Below are 14,099 nucleotides of genomic sequence, written 5' to 3'. Positions count from 1 at the left end.
ACATTTATACATGAGAGTTTATTAAAAAAAAAAACTTTTACATTGCAATTCCATTGACACACATAGGATAAGAATGTTTTAGATCGAGTTCACTTAGTAAACAACACTTTGTCAGAAACAACTCAGAAAATAAAAAGACTTGGAGATTGGAGCTGACCTTAGATTTTACTGAATACTAATTTAAGTCCAGCAATTTATTGTTGTTCAACGTTGTCAATATAGAAAGCTTACATACATTTGTTTTTATATTATAATATTTTATAAACTACAGCCTATAGACAGGCCACATGGAGAGCTGAATATTTTGCTGGTGGGTTTCCCAGACACATCACTGGACTGACGGACACAGACACGCTACATGTGAGTGATTCTATTACAGAGAGCATCGGTGCGTGTAAATTCACATACTTGAGGTAGTAGTTGCTCCTACTAAGAAAAATCCAATTATCTCACCAACTCAGTATAGTGAGAAAAGTAGCCTAACTTTATAATGATTGTACTGGTGCACAAAAAAAAATCTTTATAAATCCTAAAATGTTATCAAACCCCAAATCAGAAAACAAAACTAACCAGAAACACATTATCTTCTCTAAAGGCACATGATTTAAGTTAGCAACATGGCTAAAATCACTTGGATCAACTTTATTTTTAGATTTCAGAAATATGAGAATGATTCCTGATCACTCCATAACACATCGAAAATGTAGGAAAAACTGTGACTGTTACAAAATATATCTACTCTATACAAATGCTTAATCACAACAAACCTGTAGTAATTAAGAGTATATTTAACTACAAAATTTGGCATTTTCTCTCTCTTTTTTCTCGTCTCCTTTGCCCACTGCCCTCTGGCCCCTCGAGTGTTTGTGCTGAATGTGATAGCGATGTTTCTTCTCTTTCCTGTACCTGTGGTTGTACAGCTGGGGAAGATCTCTCTTGCTCTACAGCAACAGTCTCTTGTCTCCTTTCTTGAGTGCTTTGCATTGTTGCTTCAGGACTCTCTTGGGCTCTTTCTGTTAAACTTACCACTTCTGATCTTAGTCTTTGCAGAACTTGATCTGGGGATGATAACTCTTGCTCAGTGGCAGTACTCTCTTCTCTAGGTTGAACTGTTCTTAGACTGCCACACTCTCCTTCCACTGCGGTTATTGACATACAAGCAAAGAAACTGGCCATGCATAACTCTGAACTAAATAAATCACACATGCAAGTGTCTATTAAGGAGTTAAAGTGGTATCTTACTGAGTGGGGAAATTCCTTCCATACTTCTACTGGTGCATGTAGAACCTTAAAATGAAAAGAAGTTAAACAATGCAGGTCAGAGGAAATCTCTAAACCTCGTTCTGTAATTTTATATAATTTTCTAGTGTATTTTTTTTGTTTATATGCTAGTAATAATCTGGGGGGAGCTAAAAGTCCTCTTTTCTTGTTTCTCAGAATCCTTCAGACTAACCGACAAATGTCTTTTCATTATTGTGGAGGTATCTCTTACAGTGTCAGTAGATAAATTATATTTATACTGTAATTCTGAAAATACAATCTATGATAAGCTTTAGAACCTAAAAGCCAACATTTGGCACTTCAAGATACTGTGTGATATAAAATATTCCCCACCAGAAGCATACAGCAAGTATCTACCTGCTCTCCTGTCTTCTGTGTCACATCTTTCCTGTTTGCTTTGATCTTGCACTGCAGGAAATGACAAGATATTGTGAAAATCATGTCATTTAATGTCAATCCCACATAAAAATGAAGTAATTAGTTAAACCTCAATCCAATCAAAGACAGAAAGTTTCATTACAGTTACAGTGATATGGTGTTAACTGCAGGGTTGTGCAAAATTAGATTTGAATGAAATGCTTTCCTTAAATTTATAAGTTTGAATTTAATTGGCCAGTCCATTGCAATGTAATGACATGAAGAGGAATTTACTGACTTGCATTTCAAAAGTCAAAGTCTTTTTTCATAGTTTTACATTTTTCAAAACTTTCAAACAAGGCTTTTTCAATCTAACATGTAAAGAATGTCTTGATAAACTTTTAAAATTAAATTTATAGATTATAACATTAGATATGTTTTATAAGCTTGTTTCCCCATGGGGACACAAGTCTCCTTGAGTTGGTGTGTATTCAGGTCAGGATAGAAAAACGTACACACACACACACACACAACACAAAAACAACACACACACACACACACACACACACACACACACACAACACACACACACAACACACACACACACACAACACACACACACAACACACACACACACACGTTGGTTTTTGTGGTTTATGGGGACTCTCCATAGGCGTAATGGTTTTTATACTGAACAAACTGTGTGTGCTATTGCCCTACACCAACCCTACACCTAAACTTAGCCCTCACGGGAGACTTTGTGCATTTTTAGATTTTCAAAAAAACACCATTTAGTATGTTTTTTAAGCCTTTTGAATTACGGGGACATAGGCAGTGTCCTCATAAACCACCTTCATATTGTAATACCTCTGTCATACCCATGTCATTATACAAATATGTGTCCTCATAAACCACATAAACATGCACACACACACACACACACACACACACACTTAACAGCATTTAAAGTGGTAAATTTAAAGTCTTACTGAATGGGGGTATTCCTTCCATACTATTTATATGCCTAAATGACCGATCTAAAATGAAAATGAAATAACATAATTAATAAAAGTTGTCATAATCCATCACAATCAAAAATGTATACATTCCCATGAAGAACTTGGTCATGCAAATCTCTGTATTTACTTTATTTTTTTATATAAGAATTTAAAGATATTTAAGTCTCTCAGACTTACCATCATGGTTGAGTGTTGCTTCAAGCAACTTTATGGTTTCGTTTAGTTTTTCTCTTTGTTGTGTAATGTCTTCATGTGCTTGCTTTAGGACACTGAGGAGATGGTTCACTCTCTCAAACTCTAAAATCAACCAAATACAGTATCAGTCTTCAATGGAGATGTATTTAAAGGACAAAAAATAATTATGCTAAATACAATGATACATGATTGCCATACATGTAAATATAAAAAGATCTTAAGCAATGTACACCTGCTAGTCACTACAATATTTTAATCAGGACACCTGTATGACTGTGCAGTAGTTCATACCATGCATGAATATACTGTACAGAAATAAGCTGTAGAAGAGAACCTGCAGCTGCAGTAAGTTTAATCAATACCTTACCTTTCACTTGCAAGTGAACGACTCCTCTCTTCTGACATCCATCATGAAAAACTTTGCATGTATAGACTCCTGAAACTGACGGTTGAACATTTCTCAAAGTCAGAGCAAGATTTCCTCTCTCCAGCTCCTGGATGGACAAACTCGCTCGGTTCTCGAAATCATTATTTGTCATCTCCTGCCCGTTATTATACTGATAAATGAGCTCTGTCCCTTTAAACCATCTGATGTCCATGGACACAGCACTGGTTTCAGGTGAGAGATGAACAGGTAAGATGACGTCTGATCCAGGGTCAGCAGATAACGTATCAGAAGGAACCACAAGACTGAAGTCTATAGCTGAAAAACATTTATTATCAAAAACATGAGTAACATTCATAATAACTTTTAACATTGTGGAGAATTCATTATCACTTTCATTTTTGATTTACTGGTAGATCTAGGGTGGAACGTCTTGTCAAAAGGCAAACTTTGAAATATGGCACAGTTTTATATTTGACTGTCATTTCTGCTCTTTTCTAGCTTGCTTCTTAATCTAGAATAATCACTCTTTTCAAACAAGCGATCCATTATTTTCTTTTAATGACTAAAAGAGGATCTTACAATAGTTTAAGATATTATTACTGCATAATGTTTCTGTAAAGCTGCGTACATTGTGGAAAACTAACTGACCTGACTATACATTTGATCAATACATGTGCTTGTGATCATTTGCTAGAACAACACTCTGCCAGCTGAGAGGAGCTATTTCAACTTTCCACAGCTTCAAACTGAAGATGTTTTGACTAATGGGGATTATCTTTTAAATATGTTTAGTTGAATACTTACAGCTGATATGAAGAAAAACAGTATCTTGTATTGATTGACCTTCATTGGTGACCTCACAAATATAGAGGCCCTTCTGTGAACTTCTGACGTCTCTGAGAGTCAAAGACACATTTCCATTGCGTAGATCTTCCAATGAGAGACTCACTCGACCCTCAAAGTCTATGTTCACTGTCACCCGTCCATCCTTATAATAGAAAACTGGATCTTCCTTATGCCACCACTGAATTTCCATTGAAGCAGCGCTGATAGCTGGCTTAAGACGACACGACAGAACAACATCATCTCCAGGATGGGAAAATACAATGTCAGACTGGCAAACAACAAACAACTCTGAAGAGAAGAGAGAAAAAAGAATGATTATTAATAATAAAATAAGTAAAAACATACCTGTTAGATGTGTCATTACTGTAATTGTGTTTTATGTACAGGGAGCATTACAGTTATACATAATTCTCCTTTTGACCTGCCTTGACTAGTGTTTAAGACTTCTTCAGCTGCAGCCATTTTCAATATTTCTGCACATCTGAGACACTGATGGAAAATCCACTGAAAGCCTAGAAAACAAACTATGACAATATGAATGTGTCCAGGAATATGTCCTCACATCTTTTATTTCACCTTATTTAACAACCTTAAGTTAATGAGCAATAAATCAACTGAATTCAAACCTCTAAATCAGAGGTCTCCAAACTCGGTCCTGGAGGGCCGCTGTCCTGCAGAGTTTAGCTCCAGCTTGCTTCAAAACACCTGCCTGGAAGTTTCTAGCATGCCTAGTAAAACCTTGATTAGCTGGTTCAGGTTTGCTTAATTAGGCTTGGTGCTAAACTCTGCAGGTCCCTTCGGGACCTAGTTTGGAGACCCCTACTCTAAACTCATAGGCTATATTGTAAACTAAACTGCTCAGCATGGCTAAAATAGATGTAAATATTATGTGAAGGAATAAAAAACGATCAATCATAAATTCTTGTAAATGTCACATTAGCCTAATAAAACAATAAATTAATATATTACAAATGTCGATGTTGCTTTGTCTAAAACCTCCAAAACCAAAATATATTATTATGCAAACTTTACTATAAACTTGTCCTTTTTATATTAAAATATAATAATAATAAAAAAATAAAATAAAATAAAATAAAAGTAACTAAAATAGGCTGACCCCCATACTGGCGAAACATACAGCAGGCAAACTCTGGTTTGGAAATAATAAATACAAAAATGAAAGGCACTTTTCTGGTAATACACGGCCTTTGTAAATAATAATAATAATAATAATAAAGAAATAAAGATTTGCTACATTAAATATGAAAAAACTACACTATATTCATCCAGTGTTATCTATAACATAAAATAAAATAAATAAGAAATAAACGAGGCATTTTGCTTTCAGATGCATGTCCATTTAAAGACATGTTTAAACTCTGAGAAGAGCAACCTTTCAATTATAAGCCCAGTAATGTGCCTCTATATTTGAGACGCAATCATAGTGTGGTTATAATTCAACTTACATACGATCAAACTTGTATTTTAAACACGTAAACTTCCTAAATAAATAATTTCCCTTACCTTCCTTGTTGTTCCTGCTTCGTTAACTGGTCAGGTGAGATTCTGAACTGAACTACAACTGAACAACAGAGATTTATTTCCTTAAAGCTGTTCCACTTTCAGTCGCTTAAATATTCTGCTAAATTTGCATTACCACGCATAGAATATTAAATATAGAAAATATAATACATGATGGATATTTTCAATCATAATTGTATAGAATATTTATAGATAAGTTTATGTAAAAAAAAAAAACACTTAGCCTACATTATTATCCCGTTGACACAAAACAAATAAATAGTTTTATTATTATTATTATTATTTAGTTCATTATGCATAAAAAGCGTTGTTTTGAAGTTGAGCTGACCTTCGTTTTTTCTGAATCCTACCAAAGTCGAAACTTGTTCAGCAGGTTTTGCAACTTAAACTAATAGGCCTAATCTTTTTGGTAATAATTATAAATTATAAATAAGTTTGTTTGTAACATATGTATATATATCTATGTATTCTACATAGAGACGATATTCTAGATGTCGCGCTGAATATCTATGGTCACGCGCTTCCTGTTGCTAAGCAACCGCTTTCCAAACTTTAGCTTGTGTTTATAAGGCACGAGGAGCGAGAGGTGAGTTTCACACATATCTGTTATGTATACGGCTACACATACTTCTGCTCATACATACTTTGTAAATGTAATCTTGTTTTTTTTGTACTAGCATAGCATCGATACATATATATATATATATATACACAATACGTCACTACTTACTTACTTACTATATTGCTATGAAATGTAAGTTCAGTCAGCTGCTAGCCAACTGAAGTCAACATCAGTCCGCTGAAACTTGATACTAATATCAACCGTGAGTTAATGGGTTAATATTATTTAATACTCGCAGTCAGGCACTATCCTAATTTACAATTTCTAACTATTTGTGAAGAATGAGCGCCGGTCGGACTGTTGAGGGAGCGGGGGGTGTGACCTGGTGGGGATTCGGGCCTGCTCGAGACCTCCTGAACTCAGGTAAAACCAGACTAATAAACCACAGAAAGAACAGAAGAAATCACTAATCATAGTAAACCATCAAATATCTATAAAACATCAAAGTTTGTTTATATTTGAATTCTCATGATTGTGTATTCACAGACACACACAGAGCGAGGCCGCATGGAGAGCTGAATGTTTTGCTGGTGGGCAGTGCAGATCCCAGACACATCCTCAAGACCATCACTGGACTGATGGACACAGACACGCTACATGTGAGGGATTCTGTTACATGCAGCATGTGAACTGAGTTTATTCACTCATTACAGTGTTCTAAATTAGTTGTGTTGAACATGCTGTATTAATAATGAGATGTGTGGTTTGTTGTAGGTTTGGGTGATTGAGAACAGCATGGAGGTGCTTGCCAGACAGCTATTACTACTTTATTTATCACTTCTGAACCCTGAGAACATGAGTCGACACAGTATGTACTTCATATATGACATTGCTTCTGCTATTTTAAAATTATATCCCATAATTTCCAACAAGAACAAAATAAAAAAATTATACACAGGGAAATATAGGAAATAATGCAATCTCCAGAAAATACAAAAAACCTTCTGTTTTAGTTTTTGTATACACTATAATTGTCACGTATTGCGTGCATGTTTGCATCAGGTAACATGGATTTGGGTTTTATTTGTGTTGTATTTTTATAGAGAAGACAGAAGTGTTTCTGGAGGTGTTTGGGAACTCTGAGATTCGCAAAGAGACGGAAGAGACGTTAAAACACGCTGCGGCTCAGCTCTCTCTGTCCATCACAAACACTCTGTCCTCTGACTCACACAGCCACCCTTGGCTTGATACAAGTCTTCTGAAGGTCCAGCACACATGAATCTGATATATTTGCATTTATACGGCATGTCATAATCAAACTCAGCTCAGTAGTATCCACTCTTCTGTTTTATCATAGTTTAAGGAGAGAGATGAGTTGGTCCGGATCTTTAAACTGTGGGAGCGGCCTCCGTCAGTGCCAGCGAGTGTACGTAAGGTCTGGGACGCCCGTGTTCGGCAGCACCTGGGGACTCGCTACGACTCACGACTGGGCTGTTTCGACTGGGATCTCACTATGAAACTGCACCAGAGCGACGTATGTACCACATCTGACATTATTATGCATCTTTACTCCTGACGATCAGAGCAGAGCAATGAAACTTACTTTTTAGACTTATACAAGCTTATAGATTTGTAATATTTAGTTATTGTAAGTGTTTAGGCAATTTTGAAATTACTAGCACCTAATTTACGTATTAGCTAATAATAGCAGACACTCATTCTATATTTCCATGTATGTTATTTTAATATACTATTATTTTTAATTTAGTTTTCATTTTTATATTTTAAGTTTTCACTTCAATTATAAAGTTTCAATTTTGTTGTTTTTGCCATTTTATTAGATAATTAAAATATTAAATATTAAAATATGAGTTAAACTGGAAAACAAAAAAGTTATTATATAATATTTACTGTATTGTAAATATTATTTTATTCATAATATTTATTGTATTTTAGTTAACAGTTAAGTTCAGCTTTCAATTTTTTTTTTTAATTAAATTTAATTTAATAACTAATTTAATTTAAAAACAAATTACTTAATGATAATATAACCCTTTTTCATTGCTATTCTACAAAATCTACTGTTTTTTTTCTCAGTGTGGTGTCATTGGCAAACATCAGTATGTGAAATGGAGGGAAAGCGGTGTGGCTTTTGAGATGAGGGAGGGCCTCTACCAAACAGCCAATCAGAGTCTGCTCTCCACACGAGTGTTCAATCATGTGAGTAGATTGACTTTTTTACTATAATAGCTGTTGTTATTGTGTGGCCCATGAAACACTGTCATGCAACTCCAACTGTTGTGTGTTTGTACCAGAGAGGAGATCGGGTTGCTGTTAGAGGATATTGGGGCGACATCGTCTCCAGTCCGTATCTATCCTTTGGCATAGAGACAGAAAACAAAAACCTGCTGAAGAAACAGAATAACCAACATTTGAAGGTGAAAGAATTAGTTCATTACCTCACATTCAAAGTCACAGATGAAAAGTTCAAGACCGCATTTGAAGCTTTTAATTTATACTGAATATTACAGTGGGGATCGAAAGTTTGGGAACCCCTTGCAGAATCTGTGAAAATGTGGATAATTGTACCAAAATAAGAGAGATCATACAAAATGCATGTTATTTTTTATTTAGTACTGTCCTGAGTAAGATATTTTCCATAAAAGATGTTTACATATAGTCCACAAGACAAAAAAATAGCTGAAATTATTAAAATAACCACATTCAAAAGTTTGGGAACCCTTGGTTCTTAATACTGTGTGTGGTTCAAACATTCACTGATGCTCCTGAAGGAAACACGATGCATTAAGAGCCGGGGGGTGAGAACTTTTGAACAGGATGAAGATGTCCAAATTTTTCTTATTTTGTTGAAATATCATATTTTTCCATTTAGTACTGCCCTTCTGACGCGACAGAAGATACTTGCATGTTTCCTGGAAGACAAATGAAGTACAATTTACCTTGATCTTCAAATTCAAAGTTTTCACCCCCGGCTCTTAATGCATCGTGTTTCCTTCAGGAACATCAGTGAATGTTTGAACCTTTTTTAATTGTTGTGTTTGAGTCCCTCAATCATCCTCAGCGTGAAAAGGTGGATCTCAAAATCATACAGTCACTGCTGGAAAGGGTTAAAATATGCAAAAGATGCTGGAAAACTGAAGATTCTGCAGGACCTGGAGGATTTTTCTGAAGAACAGTGCTCAGTTTAACTGTTCAGAACAGGGACTGTTCAAGGGACTCATGAACAACCATCACAAAACAAAAAAACAGTCGTAGATCATCCAGGTAGCCACACACAGTATTAAGAACCAAGGGTTCCCAAACTTTTGAATGTGGTTATTTTAATAATTTCAGCTATTTTTGTGTCTTGTGGACTATATGTAAACATCTTTTATGGAAGATATCTTACTCAGGACAGTACTAAATAAAAAATAACATGCATTTTGTATGATCTCTCTTATTTTGGTAAAATTATCCACATTTTCACAGATTCTGCAAGGGGTTCCCAAACTTTCGATCCCCACTGTATATATTGTATTACAATCACATTTGCATCATGAGTTACCATTCTCTGGCCATCTTTCTCTCTCAGACGGCTCAGGACATTTCAGAAGTGAACGTCCTGGCATTGTTTGAATGTCTTTCCACTAGAGGGAGCTCTTTACTGAATGAAGACCAACCAAATCCTTCAAGTTCCTGCTGTCAATCCACAGACAGTATCACAGAGGAGAAGATACAGAAGGATGCACCTGCTTCTCAAACTCACACTGAACCTGAGCAACATCCAGCAGAACAAAAGACACACGCTCATGGTAACATCATATTATGCAAAAATATAGTTAATGTAATTTTATTGACAGTGAAATGTTGCAAACAAATCAAACCGAAACAAAACTGTTTTAAGTTACAGTTTCCCATAAATTTGCTTTGTGTCTCTGTGTGTTTTTGCAGATTTGTTGAACGTGAGTGGAGTGAAAGTGTCATTTCTGTCTCCAGACTCGCTCAGCAAACTTCCTCTCAAAAATAAGTACAGGAGCTTGTTTAACACCATCTTCTGTTCAGCCAGGTGAAGCCCCTTCATAAACAGAGCATTTGAGTTTGTGTGTCAAGTGAACAACATAAAATACCTGCTGATAACACAATCTCTGTCTTGTCTTCTCAGTATGGTTCATCAGCTGGATTCTTCTCTGAGAGAGATCGCAGCGCCTGATGCTGCTCTGGTAATAGAGTTAGCAAAGTGAGTCCATCACACACAGACAAAAATACAAACATTGCCACTAAATGACTTACATTTGTGCTCATGATAACCTTTTTATACACAGCTTGTAAGCAAAACTCCACTAAATATCCATGATGGGTTTTTTTTCAGCTTTCTGCTAGACCTTTCAAAAGAGCAAGTGTCAGGTTTTGCTGACAGAGTGAAGGAGATCGCTGAAGAATCAGGATTCACAGCAACGCACGACCAGAGCAGTGACGTATATGCAATATTCACACGGAAAAAAGACTAAAGGACATTTTGAGATACTTACATTACAAATGTACTCTGCACTACATCAGCCATATGCATTTGATGAACTACAAAATTATGTGTATATAAATTTATACAAGATGTCTGCACATTTCAGCACAACTTGGAAGTACTGATAAAATGTACCAAATAACAACAACAAAAAACCCTAAAAGGATAAACATTCTTATGGTAACTGTAGTTCCCTCATTTTCTGTAAAGGTAGGTGGTTTATGTTAGCAAAAAGCTGAAACCACTAATACTGCAGCAACTTAAATTGAGAACAATTCCAAATGACTCCAACATGACAATTAAAATAGATGAAACTATGTAAACATCAGTAAACATGTTACAACTTAATTACATAATCTGGCAGTTTTTCTCTGTTCGTTAATGTCTCCTTTGTGCTCCGTCTTCTGGCCTCCTTGGTGTTTGTGTCCTACTTCCTACTTCTCCCAAGTAACTTGCAATGCAAACTATATGTGCGCTTTGAAGACTCTAACCTGTGACTTTGCAGTTGCACCATGCTTTACAATTTAAAACTGAAGTTTTTTGGCTTATGTGGATCTCATGTTTAGTTTTGGTCAAACAAGAGTGCTATACTTAAGTAACAAAATCTGCATAATACTTACATCTGATATGAAGAAAAATATACTCTTTCACTGATCTCCATCCATGGATGATTTCACAAATATAGATGCCCTTCTGTGTTCTCCTGACATCTCGAAGAGTCAAAGACACATTTCCATTGTGTAGATCTTCCAATGAGAGTCTGTGTTCACGGTCACCCGTCCACTAAATAGCCATGTCACCCGTCACCCGTCCATCCTTATAATGGCAGACCAGATTAGCCTTACTCGTCCACTTGATCTCCATTGAAGCAGCGCTGATAGCTGGCTCAAGATGACGCGACAGAACAGCTTCATCTCCAGGGTCAGAATATACAAAATCAGACGGGCAAACAAGAGACAACTCTGGGGAAGAGAAAGAGGCAACCACAACAAATATTCCTATTATGTGTCATTTTTGTAATAGCGTTTAATGTGCAGTGTTAAACACAGTCAAAACATTAGTTAACTTTTTTTGCTTTAGCCATTTTCAATTCTTCTGGACCTCATAAGATGGAAAATCCGCTGTAAGCCTAGAAAACATACTATGACAGCGTGAGTGTTTTACTGACCTAAGTTAGACATGAGTAGTAAATCAATTTTAATCTGTTCAGGTCAAATAAATAAGATAGAAATTGATTGAATATTTTAGTATGGATAAAACATATGTAAATGAGACAGTAAAAATCTAAATTGTTTTAAGCTAAGCAAAAATCTAATCATTTAAGTTTGAAGTCTGCAGTTACTTCAGGTTATATACAAGAGACACTCCACCAATTAGTATTCTCTCAGTTGAGGCAAATCCTGCTAATTCACACTTTCATTAATAAATTAAATTAAAAATGAACAAGTGACATTCATACAAAATCCAGACTTGACTAGAATTTAACATTTAGTACAAAAAGCATTTAAACAAAACAGTTGTTCAAAGGATTAATCATATATTCTAATCATAAATTATACTAAGCCTATAGGAAAAAATCATACAATAACTGGTACTTATAAGGTGACTGATGTTGTGTCTGGCTGTCAAACTACCATACCACAGACTGGGAAGGGATACATTTGTTCAAGTACAAGGTTTTTAAGCACACACTTTTTCCCTCCGTCCTAGAAACTAAACTATGTTTCCATGAATGTCCTCACATCTTATTGTTAAATGTATGCCCCATTTGAATTTTACCTGTGACAAATTACAAATGGAATTACATGTTGCTCAATACCATAGTAAGTTACTGATACATCTTTAACGAAACGATTAAACAAATTCCACTTAAGTTAAGCAGTATATACACTTGAAGAGATAAAAACCGATCAGTTATGTACCATCTGTTTCCACAAATGGCTTCTTGGATCACTTCCACTTGATGTCATGTGAAATGTGACTGCGGTCAAGCAGGTTTGACAAACCAGTCGTCATTTCACAACAACAAAAATGGTTTTAGAACACTTTTTTTTTTTTAATTGCCCAGTGAATTGTGAGATAATATAATAAAGTGTCCTGTTTTAAGATTATTTTGCTCTTTTGTACTTAAACTTTGTTCTCCTATTATCTGAGGTGGAATGTCTTTGAATAATAGTTTTCTATATTTCTCTTTAAGCAAAATGTATAAAAATTACATCGTTTCTAACTACTTGAATATACATGAATGATTTTAAGCATTGCATTAATGCATTTGTTTAATACATTTTAATGAAGTGTTTCCTAAATGAGCTAATAAGTTACCTAAACAAATAAATGATCAACAAAATCACAAATAAGAGTGGATGGGTGATTCAAGAAAGGGCATGAATGACAATTAGTCTACACAAATGGAAACAAGACATTTCTCAGGTGAAGATAACGCTACAAAATCTGCTAAAGCAATAAAAGGAAAATATAACGACAACAAACAGGCTAAATTAAAATAAAAAGGACAAACGAAATGACAGCTGAACAAACAATAAAGTCAAAGTAAACAACTTTATTGTAGCAATAACAGCAAAAAAAAGGAGAATAAAAAGTGAAACAAGTATACAACTGTTCAAACACCTTATAAAAGTGATTTTTTTTGCATAATAGGTCCCCTTTAATGCAGCACTGCGCAGAGCAGACCGATCAAATGGCATATCAAAGTATCGCGAGAGCTATGCTTTCCAATTGCTCTCACGATACTTTGATGTCATACAAGTCCAACACACCTCTTGGCATTGAAAAAGTTTGCCTTGGTGCCTTTTCCAGTATATTTTCTCTCACATGTGAGAGTGTGCAGACTTTTTTCCAAGTAACATCATGACAATTATAATAAAACCACAAACACTTGTGTGCTTGAACAATTTTAATTAAAAAAGTGACCTGTTGTCTTTTCCTTTTCATTCATATACAAAATGTCAAGGAATGACAGATTGCCAGAGTAAGAGAGAACGTGTAAAGCTCTGCGGTGGACAGATAACCAAAGAAAATCAGAGAAAGAGTCAGGCAGATACAGAATACAGTACTGGCCCGGGAGAGAAGAGAGATTGATCGGATGATTCAACATTCATCAGACAGATGAGGTAAAACACTGCCGCTCCAGACTAATACCAGCACTACACAAACGCTTGCATTGCTACTGTTTTCAGGTTCAAGTTAATCATTAGAATAGTGACAATAATAATAATATAATAACAATAATAATAAAATTCTTCAGTAAGTTTTAAACTCAAGTGAAAGATACAGTGTAAGCAGTGTTAAGCAGTACAGAAAAAGACCTTTTTGAAGTATATATTTCAATATTTCCACAATGACCATACCTAGTTGTGCAAACAAGATCTC

At 35.3% G+C, this 14,099-nt stretch overlaps 2 protein-coding genes across 5 annotated transcripts; one reads left to right on the top strand and one right to left on the bottom strand.

Moving 5' to 3' along the window:
- LOC306863337 (butyrophilin-like protein 2) lies at nt 1-5,668 on the bottom strand. Of its 2 annotated transcripts, none has more exons than XM_079406606.1 (9): nt 5,611-5,668; nt 4,512-4,598; nt 4,045-4,374; nt 3,220-3,555; nt 2,835-2,954; nt 2,628-2,675; nt 1,639-1,689; nt 1,243-1,287; nt 1-1,139 (listed from the first exon to the last, which is right to left on the bottom strand). In XM_079406606.1, the coding sequence occupies exons 2-9, from the start codon at nt 4,546-4,548 to the stop codon at nt 793-795; spliced, it is 1,314 nt and encodes a 437-aa protein (XP_079262732.1). In that variant the 5' UTR covers nt 4,549-4,598; nt 5,611-5,668; the 3' UTR covers nt 1-792. The 2 variants fall into 2 exon arrangements, with proteins under 2 accessions (XP_079262732.1, XP_079262733.1); XM_079406607.1 differs by having other exon boundaries at nt 1-1,058; nt 5,611-5,666.
- Nucleotides 5,669-6,154: 486 nt separating this feature from the next.
- LOC306863336 (dynein axonemal assembly factor 3-like) lies at nt 6,155-13,644 on the top strand. 3 transcript variants are annotated; one of them, XM_079406604.1, is made up of 14 exons: nt 6,188-6,214; nt 6,388-6,452; nt 6,531-6,613; nt 6,737-6,849; nt 6,965-7,058; nt 7,294-7,454; nt 7,548-7,724; nt 8,288-8,410; nt 8,506-8,628; nt 9,783-10,002; nt 10,142-10,256; nt 10,353-10,427; nt 10,560-10,990; nt 12,562-13,644. In XM_079406604.1, exons 3-13 carry the CDS (start codon nt 6,532-6,534, stop codon nt 10,696-10,698), a joined length of 1,422 nt encoding a protein of 473 aa, XP_079262730.1. In that variant the 5' UTR covers nt 6,188-6,214; nt 6,388-6,452; nt 6,531; the 3' UTR covers nt 10,699-10,990; nt 12,562-13,644. The 3 variants fall into 3 exon arrangements, with proteins under 3 accessions (XP_079262731.1, XP_079262730.1, XP_079262729.1); XM_079406605.1 differs by lacking the exon at nt 6,388-6,452 and having other exon boundaries at nt 6,155-6,214; nt 12,562-13,628; XM_079406603.1 differs by lacking the exon at nt 12,562-13,644 and having other exon boundaries at nt 6,212-6,452; nt 10,560-11,256.
- Nucleotides 13,645-14,099: the final 455 nt, after the last annotated feature.

The sequence above is a fragment of the Barbus barbus genome, assembly GCF_936440315.1.
Source record: "Barbus barbus genome assembly, chromosome: 44".
In the NCBI taxonomy this organism is placed as follows: Eukaryota; Metazoa; Chordata; class Actinopteri; order Cypriniformes; family Cyprinidae; genus Barbus; species Barbus barbus.
The sequence above is the reverse complement of the archived record's forward strand: the minus strand, read 5'-3'. Positions and strand labels throughout refer to the sequence as shown.

Excerpts from the sequence above, each read along its gene's own strand:
- LOC306863337 (XM_079406606.1), bottom strand. The coding sequence starts at position 4,548 with ATGGCTGCAGCTGAAGAAGTCTTAAACACTAGTCAAG. Across the intron at positions 1,690-2,627 it reads GGAAGGAATACCCCCATTCA|TGCAAGATCAAAGCAAACAG; the intron begins GTAAGACTTTAA and ends CATTTCCTGCAG. Across the intron at positions 1,140-1,242 it reads GGAAGGAATTTCCCCACTCA|TGGAAGGAGAGTGTGGCAGT; the intron begins GTAAGATACCAC and ends CAATAACCGCAG.
- LOC306863336 (XM_079406604.1), top strand. The coding sequence starts at position 6,532 with ATGAGCGCCGGTCGGACTGTTGAGGGAGCGGGGGGTGTGACCTGGTGG. Across the intron at positions 8,629-9,782 it reads AGAATAACCAACATTTGAAG|ACGGCTCAGGACATTTCAGA; the intron begins GTGAAAGAATTA and ends TTTCTCTCTCAG. Across the intron at positions 10,257-10,352 it reads ACCATCTTCTGTTCAGCCAG|TATGGTTCATCAGCTGGATT; the intron begins GTGAAGCCCCTT and ends TTGTCTTCTCAG.